This window comes from Notothenia rossii (assembly GCF_949606895.1).
Source record: "Notothenia rossii genome assembly, chromosome: 6".
NCBI classification, from domain to species: Eukaryota; Metazoa; Chordata; class Actinopteri; order Perciformes; family Nototheniidae; genus Notothenia; species Notothenia rossii.
The window spans coordinates 3,294,265-3,311,925 of NC_136909.1; the positions used below are offsets into that span (position 1 = coordinate 3,294,265).

A 17,661-nucleotide genomic window follows, 5' to 3' on the forward strand; every position below is an offset into this window, starting at 1 on the left:
GGCGAAGCCATATACGAAATAGAACAGCTGTTCCTCTCAGCTCACTCTGATTGCTCCTCTACATCATGTGTCTTTCTTTTCTTCCTTTACATTGTTGTAAATTGTTTAATGAATGAATGAATTGTATTTGTATTTTTTTTCTTATCATATATCCTTGACGCTTTGGCAATATTGTTCACCTGACATTCATGCCAATAAAGCATATTGAATTGAATTGGATTGAGAGACAGAGAGAGACAGCGAGAGAGAGAGAGAGAGAGAGAGACAGAGACAGAGACAGAGACAGAGAGAGAGAGAGACAGAGAGAGAGACAGAGACAGAGAGAGAGAGAGACTAACAAAGAGACACATGATGTCATACACAATGTCACTGATGGGTTTACCTGAGCAGGTGAGATTCAGGAAGTAGTTAGAGGAATCTGATGCTGCACACTCCCTCAGAGCAGATCCAGACTCAACACAGTCAGATCTGATCCACCACATAGATCTCTCTGAGGACTCCTTTCTCCGTCCCACAGAAACAGCAGAGCCACAGTCGAGCTCTCTGCAGGCGACTCCTGCTGCCTTCAGGGTCCTGAGAGAGTAGTAGCCCTCCACTGTTCTCCATTCTCCCAGATGTTCCAACTCCAGGTCTCCTGCACAGCGACTCTCTCCTCCCACCAGCCTAACACCCGGCTCTGCAGAGAAACAAGAGAGAGATCAGAGAGAGAATAAAGAGAGTTTGATGAGAACAGAATGAACCAATCACAGCTCCTCTCTACCTGAGCAGGTGAGGCTAACAGCTGTGCCAGGTGAGCAGGTGTTTCTCTCTGAGGCTGAGCTACAGTCCAGGAGAGCAGACTCATGGCCTCCACACTGGAACTCTTTGGTCCCCATTGGAGCCTCCCCTTCTCCATAGAGCGCCCCCTGGAAGACTGAAGGAGCCCCACAGCCCAGCTGCCGGCAGACCACCTGAGCATCCTGCTGGTCAAAGTCAGCCTCACACACTGAGGACCAGGACGGGTTAGACGGGTTAGACGGGTCAGACTTCACCTCCAGTCTGCCTGAGCACAGACCAGTCCCCCCCAGCAGCCTGACAGAGTCTGCAGAGGACAGAAGATCAAACAGAGGTCAAAGACACACCATCAAAGAGATGAAACTATATTTCAGATTCAAACTGGACTCAGTTCCAACATGAGTTGATGATGAACAACAGAACACATGTTGATAAGAACACAGACTGCAGGTACCCTCACATCTACACCTGAGACCCTCTAGCAAGTGGTCTCCATTAGTGAACCCTTCCCCTGTGTCTTCAACAGAACCTCCTCCTCTGCAGACCCTCTTCTGCTCAGGGACTCAACATCATGTTTTAAAAAAGGTTTTATTATTTCTCACCTTTCTAATAGAATCTGATCCTAGAACTAAAATCCATCAGAAAATGAGTTCTAAAAGATGAAAGCCAAAGGATCCGGACTCTGCTCTGAAGGAGCTTCTGGGTGAAGGAGCCTCGAGGAGCCCCGGCTGAGCGGATCAGAGCCGTGTCAGGAGGTCTTGGTGCTGTTCTGGTGGAACCCAAAGAACCTGCTGCTGGAACCAGAGGCTCAGAGAGCTGGAGCTGAAGCAGGAGTCCTTCAGACTGGTGGTCCCAGGGGACTCCTGAGGCAGCAGACACACATGTCTCCATCCACACACATAGGTTTCAACGCACACACAAATAGTTATTGTTTTAAATAAATGCAATATAAATCCACAAATATATGACTTTAAAAGTGTTAAATGTTGCATCAAGAACAGATTTGATGTTGTTACATTTCTATAAAAATGGCTTTTGTGAGTGGATTCCTGAGACACCCTGACGCCGCTAGATTCACACATGCATGTTTTCAAGATGGGAGTTTCTGTAGCCAATCAGATGTCTGCATCATTTAAGCCAATCACATGAGTGCGTCCCTTCAGAGCGAAATGACTGCCCCGCCCACTTCCCGGTAAAACTAAGGCATCAGAACGAAGCGGAAAACAATGTTAATATCACTTCTACTCTAGCTTGGAAGAACACGATATGAGGTCCATCCTAAGTCTTTGAACTTGAGTCCTTGCTTCCCTCACTTGGGTCCTTTCCTCCACACGAAGAGGGAGGGAGTGAGGAAATGTGTTTTCAGAGCAATGACACGTCCTTTCCTCGGAGTGTGACGTGAAAGGACTTCCTGTGTGATTCCTGATCGCTGCTGGATCGGCTGTCAGTGGCTTTAACAGCTGCACACTTCTGACAGAGTTAGTGTTTGCAGACATGTTGGCTGTTCTATTCCTAATGAGAGGCTCCCAGTTATCACTGCCAGAGCAGCAGCAGTGTGTTACCTGTCTCACCTCACACCTGCACAGTGGGGGGTCTAGAACATGTTACATGGGGGGGCAAAGGGGGGTCAGAGGTCAGGGTGGCATGGGAGGGCCGACATTACGTGGTATTTCATACTGTCTGTATAACCTATTTATTGTTAACTCATGGCCTAACAAGTGTTCTTAAAGCACAAGAGAAACAAGGTGTTCAGACACACAAACTAACATATAGTATAAAACATCAGGAAGTACTCATGATACCTAGAACTCTGTTTACTGTGAGTACAGTCAGAGTACTTAGTTAGAATGAAGTACACACATCACCCATCTCTCAGAGGGCTGAAGGTGAGCTGTGCAGCAACACATCTCAACATGTGTCCGTACTAAGAGCTGCTAGATTGAGCTGCTGTGATGGAACATGGACGGAGAATAAGAACATCCCATGTGGTCCAGCTGGAGTCTCCTCTGCCTCCTAACCCCTGCCTCTGGCCCTCTCTCTGACACTTCATCTTCCTCACATACATCTCTTCTTCTTCCTCACTAATGTCTTCATCTCCTCCTCTTCCTCCTGCTCTGACCCTCCTGCTCTCTTCATCCTCCTCTTCCTCCTGCTCTGACCCTCCTGGTCTCCTTCTCTTCCTCTTCCTCCTCCTCTGACCCTCCTGGTCTCTCCATCTCCTCCTCTTCCTCCTGCTCTGACCCTCCTGGTCTCCTCCTCTTCCTCCTGCTCTGACCCTCCTGGTCTCTTCATCTCCTCCTCTTCCTCCTGCTCTGACCCTCCTGGTCTCTCCATCTCCTCCTCTTCCTCCTGCTCTGACCCTCCTGGTCTCTTCATCTCCTCCTCTTCCTCCTGCTCTGACCCTCCTGGTCTCCTCCTCTTCCTCTTCCTCCTGCTCTGACCCTCCTGGTCTCTTCATCCTCCTCTTCCTCCTGCTCTGACCCTCCTGCTCTCTTCATCCTCCTCTTCCTCCTGCTCTGACCCTCCTGCTCTCTTCATCCTCCTCTTCCTCCTGGTCTCACCCTCCTGGTCTCTTCATCTCCTCCTCTTCCTCCTGCTCTCTTCATCTCTCTCTTCATCTCCTCCTCTTCCTCCTGCTCTGACCCTCCTGGTCTCCTCCTCTTCCTCTTCCTCCTCGTCCTGGTCTCTTCTCAGATATGTCTTTGTGTTGTTGTTGACTCACTCCAGCTACTCTGACCTGCAAGAGTCTACTTGTGAAAAGCTCTGGAACAAATGCTTGTCTAACTTTACGCGTTAGGGCCATGCAGCTGATAAGTAGCATCTCATAAAGATAGCATCAGAAAGTATTGATCAAACGCTCACAGGCAGCTGTGTTCAGACCCAGTTTCACGGTAAAGGATGTATCCTGGTTTCATTGATCTGGCCTCATGGCTGTGAGCAGTGGCACTGCAAGACCCTCTGGGGGCCCCAGGCAGAGAGACATGCCCCCCAACACATCCAGCATTCAGCTAGCGCTCTCCTAACACCAGCTGCTCCTTAAAGTACCGTGCCCTGATGCATATTCACACACAAACATACATTTAGCTGTCAGTGGGAATTGTAAACACTGTGTCCTACATAAAGGATGTTAAATCTAAAGTCTCTCTCATATTAAATATTACGTTCTGATTCTAAACCTTGTGTATGTATTGATTACACCTGATCACCCGTGATGAACAAACACAGCTTCTGCCACATGAATATCAAACTGACTTTCATTCAGATTGTGATGGATACTAAATGAGACGTCACTCTGCTACCAGAGGAAGGTTCAGTGACGTTTATATCATGTCTGGATTTACAGACACTTTTTAATCTGGGTTAACCCCCCATGAACTGTGGTTGCTGAAAACGACTGTTTTAGATGATGTCTCTGATGATGTCACTGATTGGTTTACCTGAGCAGGTGAGATTCAGGAAGTAGTTAGAGGAAAATGATGCTGCACACTCCCTCAGAGCAGATCCAGACTCCACACAGTCAGGTCTGATCCACCACATAGATCTCCTTGAGGACTCCTCTCTCCATCCCACAGAAACAGCAGAGCCACAGTCGAGCACTCTGCAGACGACTCCTGCTGCCTTCAGGGTCCAGAGAGAGTAACGGTCCTCCACTGGTCTCCATTCTCCCTGATATTCCAGCTCCAGGTCTCCTACACAGCGACTCTCTCCTCCCACCAGCTGAACACCACCAGGCTCTGCAGAGAAACAAGAGAGAGATCAGAGAGAGAATAAAGAGAGTTTGATGAGAACAGAATGAACCAATCACAGCTCCTCACTACCTGAGCAGGTGAGGCTAACAGCTGTGCCAGGTGAGCAGGTGTTTCTCTCTGAGGCTGAGCTACAGTCCAGGAGAGCAGACTCATGGCCTCCACACTGGAACTCTTTGGTCCCCATTGGAGCCTCCCCTTCTCCATAGAGCGCCCCCTGGAGGACTGAAGGAGCCCCACAGCCCAGCTGCCGGCAGACCACCTGAGCATCCTGCTGGTCAAAGTCAGCCTCACACACTGAGGACCAGGACGGGTTAGACGGGTTAGACGGGTCAGACTTCACCTCCAGTCTGCCTGAGCACAGACCACTCCCCCCCAGCAGCCTGACAGAGTCTGCAGAGGACAGAAGATCAAACAGAGGTCAAAGACACACCATCAAAGAGATGAAACTATATTTCAGATTCAAACTGGACTCAGTTCCAACATGAGTTGATGATGAACAACAGAACACATGTCGATAAGAACACAGACTGCAGGTACCCTCACATCTACACCTGATACCCTCTAGCAAGTGGTCTCCATTAGTGAACCCTTCCCCTGTGTCTTCAACAGAACCTCCTCCTCTGCAGACCCTCTTCTGCTCAGGGACTCAACATCATGTTTTAAAAAAGGTTTTATTATTTCTCACCTTTCTAATAGAATCTGATCCTAGAACTAAAATCCATCAGAAAATGAGTTCTAAAAGATGAAAGCCAAAGGATCCGGACTCTGCTCTGAAGGAGCTTCTGGGTGAAGGAGCCTCGAGGAGCCCCGGCTGAGCGGATCAGAGCCGTGTCAGGAGGTCTTGGTGCTGTTCTGGTGGAACCCAAAGAACCTGCTGCTGGAACCAGAGGCTCAGAGAGAGCTGGAGCTGAAGCAGGAGTCCTTCAGACTGGTGGTCCCAGGGGACTCCTGAGGCAGCAGACACACATGTCTCCATCCACACACATAGGTTTCAACGCACACACAAATAGTTATTGTTTTAAATAAATGCAAAATAAATCCACAAATATATGACTTTAAAAGTGTTAAATGTTGCATCAAGAACAGATTTGATGTTGTTACATTTCTATAAAAAAGGCTTTTGTGAGTGGATTCCTGAGACACCCTGACGCCGCTAGATTCACACATGCATGTTTTCAAGATGGGAGTTTCTGTAGCCAATCAGATGTCTGCATCATTTAAGCCAATCACATGAGTGCGTCCCTTCAGAGCGAAATGACTGCCCCGCCCACTTCCCGGTAAAACTAAGGCATCAGAACGAAGCGGAAAACAATGTTAATATCACTTCTACTCTCGCTTGGAAGAACACGATATGAGGTCCATCCTAAGTCTTTGAACTTGAGTCCTTGCTTCCCTCACTTGGGTCCTTTCCTCCACACGAAGAGGGAGGGAGTGAGGAAATGTGTTTTCAGAGCAATGACACGTCCTTTCCTCGGAGTGTGACGTGAAAGGACTTCCTGTGTGATTCCTGATCGCTGCTGGATCGGCTGTCAGTGGCTTTAACAGCTGCACACTTCTGACAGAGTTAGTGTTTGCAGACATGTTGGCTTTTCTATTCCTAATGAGAGGCTCCCAGTTATCACTGCCAGAGAAGCAGCAGTGTGTTACCTGTCTCACCTCACACCTGCACAGTGGGGGGTCTAGAACATGTTACATGGGGGGGCAAAGGGGGTTCAGAGGTCAGGGTGGCATGGGAGGGCCGACAGTACGTGGTATTTCATACTGTCTGTATAACCTATTTATTGTTAACTCATGGCCTAACAAGTGTTCTTAAAGCACAAGAGAAACAAGGTGTTCAGACACACAAACTAACATATAGTATAAAACAGCAGGAAGTACTCATGATACCTAGAACTCTGTTTACTGTGAGTACAGTCAGAGTACTTAGTTATAATGAAGTACACACATCACCCATCTCTCAGAGGGCTGAAGGTGAGCTGTGCAGCAACACATCTCAACATGTGTCCGTACTAAGAGCTGCTAGATTGAGCTGCTGTGATGGAACATGGACGGAGAATAAGAACATCCCATGTGGTCCAGCTGGAGTCTCCTCTGCCTCCTGACCCCTGCCTCTGGCCCTCTCTCTGACACTTCATCTTCCTCACATACATGTCTTCTTCTTCCTCACTAATGTCTTCATCTCCTCCTCTTCCTCCTGCTCTGACCCTCCTGGTCTCTTCATCTCCTCCTCTTCCTCCTGCTCTGACCCTCCTGGTCTCTTCATCTCCTCCTCTTCCTCCTCCTCTGACCCTCCTGGTCTCTTCATCTCCTCCTCTTCCTCCTGCTCTGACCCTCCTGGTCTCTTCATCTCTCTCTTCCTCCTCCTCTTCCTCCTGGTCTCTTCATCTCCTCCTCTTCCTCATGCTCTGACCCTCCTGGTCTCCTCCTCTTCCTCTTCCTCCTGCTCTCTTCATCTTCCTCTTCCTCCTGCTCTCTTCATCCTCCTCTTCCTCCAGCTCTCTTCATCTCTCTCTTCCTCTTCCTCCTGCTCTGACCCTCCTGGTCTCTTCATCTCCTCCTCTTCCTCCTGCTCTGACCCTCCTGGTCTCTTCATCTCTCTCTTCCTCCTCCTCTTCCTCCTGGTCTCTTCATCTCCTCCTCTTCCTCCTGCTCTGACCCTCCTGGTCTCTTCATCTCTCTCTTCCTCCTCCTCTTCCTCCTGGTCTCTTCATCTCCTCCTCTTCCTCATGCTCTGACCCTCCTGGTCTCCTCCTCTTCCTCTTCCTCCTGCTCTCTTCATCTTCCTCTTCCTCCTGCTCTCTTCATCTTCCTCTTCCTCCTGCTCTCTTCATCCTCCTCTTCCTCCTGGTCTCTTCATCTCCTCCTCTTCCTCCTGCTCTGACCCTCCTGGTCTCTTCATCTCCTCCTCTTCCTCCTGCTCTGACCCTCCTGGTCTCTTCATCTCCTCCTCTTCCTCCTGCTCTGACCCTCCTGGTCTCCTCCTCTTCCTCTTCCTCCTGCTCTGACCCTCCTGGTCTCTTCATCTCCTCCTCTTCCTCCTGCTCTGACCCTCCTGGTCTCTTCATCTCCTCCTCTTCCTCCTGCTCTGACTCTCCTGGTCTCTTCATCTCCTCCTCTTCCTCCTGCTCTGACCCTCCTGGTCTCTTCATCTCTCTCTTCCTCCTCCTCTTCCTCCTGGTCTCTTCATCTCCTCCTCTTCCTCATGCTCTGACCCTCCTGGTCTCCTCCTCTTCCTCTTCCTCCTGCTCTCTTCATCTTCCTCTTCCTCCTGCTCTCACCCTCCTGGTCTCTTCATCTCTCTCTTCCTCTTCCTCCTGCTCTCTTCATCTCTCTCTTCCTCTTCCTCCTGCTCTGACCCTCCTGCTCTCTTCATCTCCTCCTCTTCCTCCTGCTCTGACCCTCCTGGTCTCTTCATCTCCTCCTCTTCCTCCTGCTCTGACCCTCCTGGTCTCCTCCTCTTCCTCTTCCTCCTCGTCCTGGTCTCTTCTCAGATATGTCTTTGTGTTGTTGTTGACTCACTCCAGCTACTCTGACCTGCAAGAGTCTACTTGTGAAAAGCTCTGGAACAAATGCTTGTCTAACTTTACGCGTTAGGGCCATGCAGCTGATAAGTAGCATCTCATAAAGATAGCATCAGAAAGTATTGATCAAACGCTCACAGGCAGCTGTGTTCAGACCCAGTTTGACGGTAAAGGATGTATCCTGGTTTCATTGATCTGGCCTCATGGCTGTGAGCAGTGGCACTGCAAGACCCTCTGCGGGCCCCAGGCAGAGAGACATGCCCCCCAACACATCGAGCATTCAGCTAGCGCTCTCCTAACACCAGCTGCTCCTTAAAGTACCGCGCCCTGATGCATATTCACACACAAACATACATTTAGCTGTCAGTGGGAATTGTAAACACTGTGTCCTAAATAAAGGATGTTAAATATAAAGTCTCTCTCATATTAAATATTACGTTCTGATTCTAAACCTTGTGTATGTATTGATTACACCTGATCACCCGTGATGAACAAACACAGCTTCTGCCACATGAATATCAAACTGACTTTCATTCAGATTGTGATGGATACTAAATGAGACGTCACTCTGCTACCAGAGGAAGGTTCAGTGACGTTTATATCATGTCTGGATTTACAGACACTTTTTAATCTGGGTTAACCCCCCATGAACTGTGGTTGCTGAAAACGACTGTTTTAGATGATGTCACTGATGATGTCACTGATGGGTTTACCTGAGCAGGTGAGATTCAGGAAGTAGTTAGAGGAATCTGATACTGTACACTCCCTCAGAGCAGATCCAGACTCAGCACAGTCAGAGCTGATCCCCCACATAGATCTCTGTGAGGACTCCTTTCTCAGTCCCACAGAAACAGCAGAGCCACAGTCCAGCTCTCTGCAGGCGACTCCTGCTGCCTTCAGGGTCCAGGGAGAGAAGTAGCTCTCCACTGGTCTCCATTCTCCCAGATGTTCCAGCTCCAGGTCTCCTGCACAGCGACTCTCTCCTCCCACCAGCTGAACACCACCAGGCTCTGCAGAGAAACAAGAGAGAGATCAGAGAGAGAATAAAGAGAGTTTGATGAGAACAGAATGAACCAATCACAGCTCCTCACTACCTGAGCAGGTGAGGCTAACAGCTGTGCCAGGTGAGCAGGTGTTTCTCTCTGAGGCTGAGCTACAGTCCAGGAGAGCAGACTCATGGCCTCCACACTGGAACTCTTTGGTCCCCATTGGAGCTTCCCCTTCTCCATAGAGCGCCCCCTGGAGGACTGAAGGAGCCCCACAGCCCAGCTGCCGGCAGACCACCTGAGCATCCTGCTGGTCAAAGTCAGCCTCACACACTGAGGACCAGGACGGGTTAGACGGGTTAGACGGGTCAGAGTTCACCTCCAGTCTGCCTGAGCACAGACCACTCCCCCCCAGCAGCCTGACAGAGTCTGCAGAGGACAGAAGATCAAACAGAGGTCAAAGACACACCATCAAAGAGATGAAACTATATTTCAGATTCAAACTGGACTCAGTTCCAACATGAGTTGATGATGAACAACAGAACACATGTTGATAAGAACACAGACTGCAGGTACCCTCACATCTACACCTGCGACCCTCTAGCAAGTGGTCTCCATTAGTGAACCCTTCCCCTGTGTCTTCAACAGAACCTCCTCCTCTGCAGACCCTCTGCTCCTTCTGCTCAGCTCCACCTCTGCTCTCACACACTTTCAAAAGGTTTCACTCTTTACTCTCACATGTGTGTTTCACATGTTATCTGACTGATGTTTGTAAACACGTTGTTCTTCAAACATGGCGTCATCATTGAATTCAAGCTGTTTGTATTTTGATCTGGTGTTTTCCATTAAATGGTGAAAGGTATCATTCTAGAGGAGGAGGCTCCAAATAACCCGGTGGGTTTCATGACTCTTCATATCAGCCGTGCTCCAGGCTGCAAGGAGTGGAATGAAATGTAAAACTGCTTGTTCATTTCTTTTGGTTCACATTCCATTGATACACTTTAGGGACACAGACAGCAGAGAGGCAGAATGTGGAGTGAGACGGCCCCTGCTGTGAGGATGGTGGCTCTCTCCCCTCTCACTCTTTTTAAACTCTGAACATGGATTCTTGGGACTCTGTAAATGAGTGCTATATGTTCCTCCTTCCTCTGCGGGGTCTGCGGGACGCACGTTGTGTTGGCGCCGCGCTTCGACTATGTGAGCTATGTAGGCCAATCACAGCAGGCCATTTTACGTTGACCTGTTGTGATTGGATAGAACATCTCACACAGCAGAAGCCTGATTACGTCAATAAATGATGTTTCTAATTGGATGCATTTTTTAAAGCGAAACTTATTTTTGCTATTATTTAATTATTTAATTATTCATTTTGATAATCAAAAATAGAAATCCGGTAAACTATATTTTCTCTCAGTCATTGTTGATGAATGAGTGGGTGGGCCTATAGACCCAGTAGCCCACCCACTACGCCCGGCTCCTTCATACACTGTTCATCATTTGCTATTTGGGTATTTATTAATTGTAAAAACAAGAAAATAAAAACAAAAAAAATAAAATGTAATCGATGATGTCACTGATGATGTCACTGTTGGGTTTACCTGAGCAGGTGAGATTCAGCATGTGTTCAGAGGAAGATGATTCTGCACACTCCCTCAGAGCAGATCCAGACTCAACACAGTCAGAGCTGATCTCCCACACAGATCTCCTTGAGGACTCCTCTCTCTCTCCCACAGAAACAGCAGAGCCACAGTCCAGCTCTCTGCAGACGACTCCTGCTTCCTTCAGGGTCCAGGGAGAGTAACGGCCCTCCACTGGTCTCCATTCTCCCTGATGTTCCAGCTCCAGGTCTCCTGCACAGCGACTCTCTCCTCCCACCAGCCTAACACCAGGCTCTGCAGAGAAACAAGAGAGTCGTGTTCCTTCATTGATATTAGCATATTTTAATAATTAATCATTTCTACTATGAATACTTCCGAGTGATAATCAGATCATTACCTCCAGCTCTCTATGAACCAGTGGTGGGAAGTAATAAAGTACATATACTCAAGTACTGTAAGAACAGGTTTGAATGGCTTTACTGGAGTATATGGTTTATAATACTACATCACATGTATTCACAAAATGAGTTTGAGGTTACTCGGCAGGTTCATATTATTAATAAAACAACACTTTAATGATGAAGTTCTGTTCTGGATAAAGATACCTGGAAGTAGAACAAGTCATTCAAGTTATCTCCACCTTTACCAGCTGCTACATTCAAAAGGATGTTCACATGAATGGATCATTGATTAGAATCCAGACTAGAATATATCATGATGAGAATAGTCGTACTGTATGAGTCATATTAATGATGGTACTTTAAGCATGAATTGATCCTAATACTTTGATCTAAGTCCATTTCAATACCAGACTTGTTCTTGTTACAGTATTTCTACACTGTGGTATCACTTCTTTTCATCAAGTATAACATCTCCCCCACATCTATAAACTGACAGGACCTGAAACATGAAACATATGATTCAGTCGAGCTAAAAAACAGTTCAATCAGAAAGCTAAACGTAGAGATTAGTAGCATGTTTCTGTCATTTGAACCCTTTGGTGAACATGTGCAATATGGGTCCGTGTACGACGCGTGTGTTTCTCTTTTAACACAAGAAACTAATCCCCAAAAAACAAAAACTACAAAAATGAACACAAAAGCATTTTTTCTGATTTTGTTGTTTGAGTCCAAAAACCATATCAGCAAAATCAAATTCAAGAATGGTCCGATTTTAGATTTTCAGGACATTCCGATGTACAGTTTCAAAATAAAAGACCTTTGGGGACAGGGATGATAGCTCATATATGAAACTTCAAAGGTCTTTTATTTTGAAACTCTACATCAGAATGTCCTGATTTTTTCTGAGTGACTAGATGGGGTGTCCTGCTATCACCCTGGAGTAAGATGGATCTATGATACTGTACAGTTTTTGTTTTATTCTCATCTAAAAACAGGGATGATAGCTCATACAATAGACATTTCAAAGGTCTTTTATTTTGAAACTCTACATCAGAATGTCCTGATTTTTCCGGAGTGGAGGCTGGCTTGACCGCAGTTAGTTTAGCATACTCAGCCCGACTCAGCCTGGTTGTTCCTGGCCCTAGAACCACGATTTTATGGGGCCATTACATCACCAGAAGTCCCAATTTAAGGGGTCATTTCTCACCAAACATTTTTTTTTAAATCACTATATCAACAGCCCCACCAAAAATATTTTCCACCAGCAGCCACTGGTTAGAGGCCACGCTGTAAACGCCCCCCTAAGCAGATTACGTTGATCGTGTAGATTCTGGGGGGTTTAGTCCTAAAAAGATTGGACGGCCGTTCACCAGAGCCTTATCAGCACCGGAGCTCGGTACCGGAGACGGCCTAGATATTAACGTTGGTTGTATGGAAGTTAGATTCCTTTTCAATGTGATGATCTGATGGTATTTATAAAGTATAATCATGGAAAGTGGTGGTGATGAAAAGGTGATGATGGTTTGTTGTTGACCTTTGAAGTATATCCTGGTTTCACAAACATGGTAGAATGATAAATGATGAAACTAGGATCAGTTAGTGGTGAAGTCTTTAAACTACATCATGTTTTATGATAAAGGTTGTTTACAGACTGGAATCACTTAAAGAGTAACAGGGTGAATAAACTGAGCACGTTACCTGTTGAGTTGAGTTCTCCTTCAGCCTGGAGTCCTGAGGAGGAATCAGAAGATAAGGTAAACAGAGTTTCCTATCACCTCAGGAACACGTCAGTGAACTCACTCTGGAGTCATTCCACCAGTTTACTCTAGCTGAGAAGAACACGTTCACACAGAGAAGTCACATATTCAGAGTTAAAGCAACCGTTCACTTTAGAGAACATGCTCCTTCAGTTCAAATGAGTCATGGTGCACCATCATCACACTGAAACATGTTCTACAGCAACAATTACATCAGGAGGAACCACAGAGGATGCTGCCAGTTCCCACCTTCTGCTGTCCCCTGAACGCCTCACTCCTCCATCACTAACTGCAGACGTTAACTAACTGACCTGTACCTGTTTAATATGACCTGGTGTAGTGTGTGTGTGTGTGTGTGTGTGTGTGTGTGTGTGTGTGTGTGTGTGTGTGTGTGTGTGTGTGTGTGTGTGTGTGTGTGTGTGTGTGTGTGTGTGTGTGTGTGTGTGTGTGTGTGTGTGTGTGTGCGTGCATTTGTGCGAGTGTGTTTGACAAATATCAAAGTATTTGTTGATAAAACTTGATGTAAGAGTTTGTTTGTGTGAGTGTGTACGTGTGTATTTAAAGTGACCCCACTGATGCCTAAAAAAGAGACTGTGTGTATATATGGATCCCACCTCAGTGCCTCTGTGTGTGCGTCAACGTTAATGTGTGTGTGTAAGAGTATGTGTACATGTGTTTTTCTGAGTGTGTGTTTGTATGTGTGTGTAACACAGTGTGTATATAGACCCAACTTATTAGGGGTAGTGGTGGTCTAATGGATAGTGAGGTGGGCTGAAGATCAGAAGGCTGTGAGTTCAAATCCTGCCAGGAACACCACCACTAGTGTGCCCTTGAGTAAGGCCCTTAGTTACTCCAGGGAGAATGTCCCTGTAATCGGTAATTGTAAGTGGCTTTGCATAAAAGCGCCAGAAATGTAATGTTATTAATAATAGAGGTCAGTGTGAATGATATAATAGAGGTGTTAGAATGTGTTAGAGGACACACACTTTGAGCTGTCTCTACAGAAATATTAATGCCTTAAGGTACCCATGTCATGCTTTTCCGGCTATTACCCGTCCCCTTGTGTGTTATGAAGGTTTGTATGCATGTAAACGTTCTGCAGAGTCACAAACCCTCAAAGTACCTGAAGGGCAGGGCTTCTCAAAATCCGGACCGAACTACAAATCAATCCGGACCGAACCCTGTGTCCCATTATTAAAAAAATTAAAAAATAAATAATAAAAATTAAATAAAAAAAATGCTGATTCTGATGTAAATGAAAGTGGACCTATCATGCTACATTGGAAACATATATTGTAGGGCCATACCTATACAAAACATGTCTGTGAAGTGTTTTGCTTAAAATACCAAACAGATCACCCATTGTAGCCACGCCTCATACTGCTCATACCCCTCTTTTGCAGCCCTGTTAAAGAAACGCGGATTTTGGGTCCTTAGCTTAAACAGTGGAGGCGGAGCTAATGCCTGATCAGAATTCTACCGGAGACAAAGTTAAATTCTGCTGTGATAAAACGCCATCCTGTTCTAAACCACATCAAAGACTATTTCTTAACAGTATGGAGCTCAAATGCTTTTTCTCTTGCAGGTTTATCACAAGGTGAGTTCCTTTTATTATTTCCTGCTCTTTAAAATGTGTGATATTTACATGTTTGACTACTTATGCTAATGCTGTTAAGCTATTTAGCTTTGTGTTGTTTAAACCCACTTATATACTCAGCTCCTGAAAAAGGGATACAAGCTAAGAGATAAGGAGCAAGGTTTTCTTAGAGAGAAAGTGAGGGTTAGGAAACCCGATAGAGGAAACAGGGAGGTTGATAAGTTAGCAAGGGAGAGGCCAGCCAGCCTGGGGTCTTTGCGTCTTATTATACCTGGGGAATGGAAAGAAGGAGAGAGAGTGAGAGTTCCACCGCCCGACCACCTTAACGTATTAGGAAATACACCAGACTTAGCTCATGTAGGGGCAGATAGAGGGGGCATGTGTATGAAAAGCCAAAGGATTGATAAACCTGAGGCAAGGGAGACAGTGATACACTTTAGGAAAGGTTGTCTCGAGTGTGCGCGTTCAGGAGTATTCGAAAGACGGAAACTCGTCCGCGTCACATCATCACACACACCCAATAGACACTTCAGTGCTGATGTGGCGGGGCCCCTGTCAACTACAACTATTTTAAGAATGAAGTACTTCCTTATTTGTGCAGACAATGGCTCAAGTGCTAAGAGAGTTTATCCCCTGAGAGTTGCAACGGGGAAGACTTTTTCTACAAGATTGACAGAACTGTTAATTCAATTTCCAGATATTGAATCATTAAGAAAAGATAATGGAAAACATTTTAAGAACTTTGATCAAGATTTGTTAGAATCACGCGGTGTCATACAAATCTAGCCTGTCTCTTATAAACCTGAAACTAATGGTGTTGCTGAAAAAGCGCTTAGAAATTAAATGTATTATTAATATTAAAACTGAGGGAGAAGACACCGTAGTGCAGGTAAATACTGTTGAGCTTGAACATTTTGCCTAAGTACACTGCACACAGATCAGAAAGACAGATAATGGCCCTGCCACAGACTGCACAAGAGCAGTGCTTCTCAAAGTGTGGTCTGCGGACCACTGGTGGTCCGTGAGCGCCCCCTAGTGGTCCGTGAGTATATTGGTAACATTTCACATTTGAAATAAATAAATACATTTAAGTTTTCCGCACTCTCGCTGGAATATCTCCGCAATGGAGCGAGCTTAAGTTTGCTTTCGATTGCATGATATATCCCAGCGCAACACCTTCATCACACATGTTGCCAATTGTTTGTACCATTTTCAGGCCATTTTTTATCTGTTCTAGAAAAAACGATGTGTTTTTTTATATTTGTGGAGTTAGGTGGTCCGCGAGTGTTTTTGTATTGGTTAAGTGGTCCTTGGTATGAAAAAGTTTGAGAAACACTGAGAATACATTCGGGGGCTGGTAATCCTGGTCCAGGGACGGGGTCTGTGATCTCATCTAGTGGGGAAAGCCCTACTGGGGGCCAATATGGCCAAGCAAGGATACCTTCGTGAAGAGAGATGGAGCCTTTGGAGTGGGGACCTTATGTTCCCGGTGAATGTGTAATTGGTAGAGTTGTTACTGCCATGGTAAGATGGCACGGCCCAAACCATGAGAAGCCGGCACGGCTCCCTGATGGGCCGTCTTTGAATCCTCCACAGGATAGCCTCGTCTCGGGGAGAGAGGGAGGCAGAGTGTTACTGTGCAGAGACTGCTCTTTGGAGCATCAGCCGAGGCTGATAGTTGGCACTTGGCCACCTCAGGATAAGGCAGCAATATCTACACTGAACAAAAATATAAACGCAACAATTTTGTTTTTGCTCCCATTTTTCATGAGATGAACTGAAAGATCTAAAACATTTTCTACATACACAAAATAACCATTTCTCTCAAATATTGTTCACAAATCTGAAAAAATCTGTGATAGTGAGCACTTCTCCTTTGCCGAGATAATCCATCCCACCTCACAGGTGTGGCATATCAAGATGCTGATTAGACAGCATGATTATTGCACAGGTGTGCCTTAGGCTGGCCACAATAAAAGGGCACTCTGAAACGTGCAGTTTTGCTTTATTGGGGGGGTCTGGGGGGGTCCGAAAACCAGTCAGTATCTGGTGTGAGGGTTAGGGTTAGGGTTAGTGTAATGTTGTGAATCGAGTGGCCTGTGTTCGTCGTCCATAACATACGCCTGCCCATACCATAACCCAACCACCACCATGGGCCACTCGATTCACAACATTACCCTAACCCTAACCCTAACCCTCACACTCACACCAGATACTGACTGGTTTTAGGAGCCAATGCATTCTGTTTCTGGTCAAATGAAGAAGACATTTGTGAATGATTTACGGCTAAAAATGTTCTATGCTTTCAATAAAGCTAAGTGGAGACTTTTGGCTTTTCTTATTATTCTAGCTGTCGCGATAGTTTCAAGTGTTTTGTTCAGATTTGGACTGCTTCAACAAGCACTACTCTAAATGACAACATTAGTTTTGTTCCTGATCAAATTCACCTTTAAGATGATTTGGCTGGCCCTTAAACTGCTATGGCTAATCTTAAAATGCACATGTTTCTTTTTGGGTCATGGGTTAACAAAACAAGAGAGTTAAACAAAGGAAGACGTTTAGGGAGGGACAATCCTGTTGTTCAGGGGGAATGGAGAGGTTGGCTTCAGATCAACATGATTCCTCCTCTCCCAACTTTGTTAAAAACCTTTATCCATAAAAGCTGCTTCAGAAAACATTTATAAAGAAAATGTTCCAAAATGCTTAGAGGGAGATGTCTCCTCTTTGACTCTCCTCCGTGCCGCAGGTTAAGCACCGGATGTTGATGTGGTTTGACATGCAGCTCCGAGATAGAGATCAGCAGCCCCGCCTTTACATACTCTCACAACTCTCTGGACCTGAGACAGTGACAGTACGTCATGGAGAGACAGAACGTTACCTCTGAGAATGCTTCATCCCAGGCAATGCAGGAGATCCTGATTGGAATCATTTTGACTATTCTTTCATTTAGTTTTGATTTCCCCAAAGCCGTTAAAGAATGGGGGATTTGTGACTCTGATCTTAGCTATCCCCATTGTACTTATTAGAAACTGGCAACATGGCCTTATCAATCGGCCAATGCTGAGTTGTTTATTGATTTATCCACTTTTAGCAGAAAGGAGAGTTCAGTTGTGTTCTTAGTTTCTTCCTATCAGGGAGCAGTTCAATAAGTAGAATCATGTTAGAATCTTTTTAACTGCTCAAAGTCATTAGAATAGGTTTGCTCACTTTGGAGATTCGGACCAACTCCTTTTGTAGTATCTGATGTTTATCCAACTCCTGGTTGGTAGTAATCAGTT

The 17,661-nt window shown here is 46.0% G+C and overlaps 1 protein-coding gene across 1 annotated transcript in view; it reads right to left on the minus strand.

The window, feature by feature from the left end:
* LOC307042912 (scavenger receptor cysteine-rich type 1 protein M130-like) overlaps positions 1 to 17,661 on the minus strand; it is a gene marked incomplete at its 5' end in the record, with an annotated part of 97,709 nt that overhangs the window by 15,560 nt on the left and 64,488 nt on the right. Inside the window, 7 exons of the mRNA XM_079687070.1 lie at positions 383 to 676; positions 761 to 1,081; positions 4,212 to 4,508; positions 4,593 to 4,913; positions 8,758 to 9,054; positions 9,139 to 9,459; positions 10,629 to 10,922. Coding sequence (XP_079543196.1) covers positions 383 to 676; positions 761 to 1,081; positions 4,212 to 4,508; positions 4,593 to 4,913; positions 8,758 to 9,054; positions 9,139 to 9,459; positions 10,629 to 10,922 — 2,145 coding nt within the window. The remainder of the gene's footprint in view (positions 1 to 382; positions 677 to 760; positions 1,082 to 4,211; positions 4,509 to 4,592; positions 4,914 to 8,757; positions 9,055 to 9,138; positions 9,460 to 10,628; positions 10,923 to 17,661) is intronic.